This window comes from Amphimedon queenslandica, unplaced genomic scaffold, assembly GCF_000090795.2.
Source record: "Amphimedon queenslandica unplaced genomic scaffold, v1.1 AMPQUscaffold_13237, whole genome shotgun sequence".
Lineage (NCBI taxonomy): Eukaryota > Metazoa > Porifera > Demospongiae > Haplosclerida > Niphatidae > Amphimedon > Amphimedon queenslandica.
The window spans coordinates 125,979-129,965 of NW_003546527.1; the positions used below are offsets into that span (position 1 = coordinate 125,979).

General features: G+C 40.2%; 1 protein-coding gene across 1 annotated transcript in view; it reads right to left on the minus strand.

The window, feature by feature from the left end:
- The window catches only part of LOC100637345 (macrophage-expressed gene 1 protein-like), a 4,282-nt gene extending 1,505 nt beyond the window's left edge, over positions 1-2,777 (minus strand). The window contains exons 1-3 of the mRNA XM_019999787.1: positions 2,620-2,777; positions 2,450-2,566; positions 3-2,352 (exon numbers count right to left, since the gene is read on the minus strand). Coding sequence (XP_019855346.1) covers positions 3-1,220 — 1,218 coding nt within the window. The 5' untranslated portion in view covers positions 1,221-2,352; positions 2,450-2,566; positions 2,620-2,777. The remainder of the gene's footprint in view (positions 1-2; positions 2,353-2,449; positions 2,567-2,619) is intronic.
- Between the last annotated feature and the right edge of the window lie 1,210 nt (positions 2,778-3,987).

Here is a 3,987-nt window from a genome sequence, read left to right on the forward strand (position 1 = left end):
TCACACGAATTGTCTTCTAAATTAGCATGAAAGTTAAAATTTTTGGAGTCCATCTTAGTGCATCCTTTTATAGTGTTTGTTTTGTAGTATCTTTCGATAGATTTATAAATGTAATCTGAAGTTTTAGTTAGTAGCATGTCAGGTAGTTCAGGTAAATTTGCAGTAGTCATAGCAAATGAGAGGGGCTGACCACGACGATCGATAGCCACAAGATTATTCAGTAGTCCATTTTGCCAGTCAGTGTAGCTGAAATTTTCCATTTTAAAAGGAGGACCACCATGAGTTGATGTACGAACATGATGATTACTGTCACTATTGATTTCTTTTTCACCATTGCTATTAGACCAACCAATGTTAGTGCTTATGGAGAAAGTGGCTATGAATTTTGCTCCAACTGAAGCACCAATTTCAACAGAACTTTTTAAATATTGACTATTTTCAATAACATCTTGCGAAACAAAGCTAGTCTGATAGAGAGCACCACCTGTTTCAACACTCGTCACAACATGAGTCCCGTAATCCCTTACTATTAGATCGGAGAGATAATGAGCCATTTGAGTGTCATTGTTTTGAATGTGAGCAGCAAGATCCATCAATCTGGACTTAAAGGAAGGATGCAACTGGCTATCAGGATTAACGTGGACTGAATAAAGATGGTGCCTTATTCCAATTCTAACTGAACTTGATTTTGAGCTGGCCATTTTCTTTTTTGTATCCTGGTGCTCCATTGAGAATTTGCCACTAGCATGTGCACAGCCATAACTTGCACTAGCTTCAACATTAATGGAGTGACTTGATGAAGACGTGTATTCATTATAATGGCTGAAAACCTCTGCAGATGTATCAATCTCACTCTTAAGGACAGGAATCAAATTGATATTATCAGGCAGGAGGTAACGGCCATCATTAGAGATTTGACAACTGGAGTAATTCCTACTGTACACCTGGCCCAGTTCAATATTACGAAGGTTATCAAATCCAAGGCCAGGCATTGCATCCATTCTCAGTAGAGGTGATCCAGGATTAACTGTCTGCTCAGTTGGACAATTACGAATATCACCAACTGGATAAGAGGAAGATGCCCCATGAATAAGAAAGATGGAAAGCAATACAAAGCTAGCTGCAATGAAATCCCTCATCTTTAGCCTGTATTGAATCAAGATGAGCAGGAACAAGGGGTGGATTAGAAAAGAGGGTGCGTATGTGATTGTGAATGTCATTAGTTCTTATATAGACTACTATCAATGACAAAAGTGAGGATAGTATCAGTTGATACTGCATGTGCCATGCATGCACCTTTAAGAAAAACAGCAAATAGATTTACTCTTTAAAAAGCAGCAAAAACACACATTTAGCAAGCAGAAAAATTACAGTAGAACACACAGTATAATAATAGTTTTTCAGTCTTGCAGCTTTTGGACCAGGACAGCTGTCTCATTCTCTCCGGTTTCAGACTTATCCAAGTAGAGCACTGCCTCCTTCCTGGCTATACGCTTCTTCTTATACTTCTTAACACCACAACCAACAGCAGCAATAAATGCAATGCACAACGCGGTAGAGAAAACTGATCCTATAACAAAACCAGCTACCTCAGCACCAGTAAAACTGGGAGTACGCATAGAGCCATCATAAGTAGAGCCTATTACTGTTCCATTATCATCAGTCACATTGTGTGGCTCAGAAGTGAATGTCCAAATATACTCATTATCATTGATCATATCACCAGCTTTGTGTTTAGACCATGTACCATCATCACCTTTGGTCCACACTGTACCATAAGGACCAACAATGATCATGGACTCGGACTGATTGACAGTCATTGGTGGCCTGATCTTATAAGGTGGCAGTATTGGGGGCTGGGAGGTATACTTGAGAATAAAGTCTACATTTGAGCAGTAGTTGACAATGCAGCCTTCATCAACAGTTACTAGGAACTGGTTATATCGCTCAGGACACTGTAGAGGGAATGAGGAACCCTTTTCATACTGGGCAGGAGAAAGAGACAGAGGATTCCCAGAGCTACAACTGTGGAAACCGCCGAATGGAAGAGCATAAGACATACCCTGAATATCACTGCTGACACACACTTGAATGTCCTGCCCGAAATGAAGAGGAGAGAAGAAAGGAGGGCAGGTGCTAGTTCCAGTAACTGCGTTAGTGTGCTTCCCAGAATAAACACCACCAAACATGTAGCCAGAGTCAGGAGGGACTGTCTCACCAGGTGGATAGTAGCACCAGTAAGCATAACTGACAACATTAACCTGACGGCTCGGACGTGTGACAGGACCAAAAGCCACAATGATTATGCAGTAGATTGAGTGTGAGCATTGCAAATAATTTGAGTATCTAGATCTACATGATGCATGAAATCAAAAATAAATGCAAATGGTTTTATTGCAATCTCATTTAGTTTCAACTAGTAGTTTTATGCATGACTAAAGTTGCTGACCTGATCGTCTGACGGCTCCAGGAGAACAGTACAGTACTGCGTACCGAAACCAGTGGAAAGATAATGCTTCACTATTCTCCCAGTAGTGGTAGACATTGCAAAACCAACGCTGTCTCCCTAAAAGGCAGGGTTGAAGCCAGAGATGGGAGCCTACAGAGGTGTCAACTCACTGTTCTTATGTATATACAGGAGTCCACATTGTCTGAAGTGAAGAGGCCCCACTGGGATGGTCAGTGTTGCCTGTGCTTCTATGCATTCTCTCTCAGAGCAGAAAGAACAACAACAACTAGCCCCACTGAGCTTTGTGAGCCTGGCATCTTATTTATGAGTGATCATGTAATTAATTATTGAAGTTCAAATTTATAGGAATGAAAACAAAAAAAGAAGGTAGCAAAAATTCAAATTAGCAAGCAAAAATAAGCTAGACTATTAATAAAAAGCAAAAAAGCATAAAAATTAAGCAGCAAGTCTAGACTAAAATGTCAGCAAACAAGCAAGCAGCAAAAATATTTAAGCACACAATAAGCTAAACTAATCTTGGTCTTGCAATTTTTGGACCAGGACAGCTGTCTCATTCCCTCCAGTTTCACACTTATCCCAGTAGAGTACTGCCTCCTTCCTGGCTATACGCTTCTTCTTATACTTCTTAATACCACAACCAACAGCAGCAATAAATGCAAGGCACAGTGCAGTAGAGAAAAATGATCCTATAACGATTCCAGCTACCTCACCACCAGTATAATAGCTGTGGCTTGGACTGGACGTAGTATCATCACTCACCGTGGCATTATTAGGTGGTAGCTCAGGTGGTATAACTATATCATCTTCCTTGACAAATAAAGATTGGAAATAATCGGGCCCACTGACACTGTCATTTTTATACTCAAACCAACTACCATCATCATCTTTAACCCATATTTTACCATAAGGGCCAAAGATAACCAGCGATTCTGTTTTATTGACTGTCATTGGTGGCTTCATTTTATATGGTGGTACTAGTGGAGGCCTTGGTGAAAACTGTATGATGTCCTGAAACTGGGAGCAATAGTTCACAACACAACCTTCATCAATTGTTACCAAGAATTGATTGTAATGGTGAGAGCACTCTGTAGGAAAAGATGAACCAAAATATTGGAGTTGATTGCTTGATAAATTTTTATACATGTCTGGTGTAATAGCCAGTGGATTTCCAGACTTGCAGCTATGAAAACCACCAAACGGTATTGCATAGTCTTCTGCTTGAGCATCAGTGCTGACACAAACTTTGATATCCTCACCAAAATGAAGAGTATTATAAAAAGGTGGACAAGTGGTGGTACGGGTGACTGGATTGGGGGTTTTACTGGTGTATAGACCACCAAACATGTATCCTGAATCAGCACCTTCTTGCTTACCAGGAGGAGCATAACACCAGTAAGCATTATAAGTAGAGTAGCGCATCTCTGAACGTTGACTACTTGCAGTTTGCATCTTACAGTCAAATATGTGTAACTTACAGTGCTTTTTTTGGTAATAATAAGTAACTTGTACCATTTGCT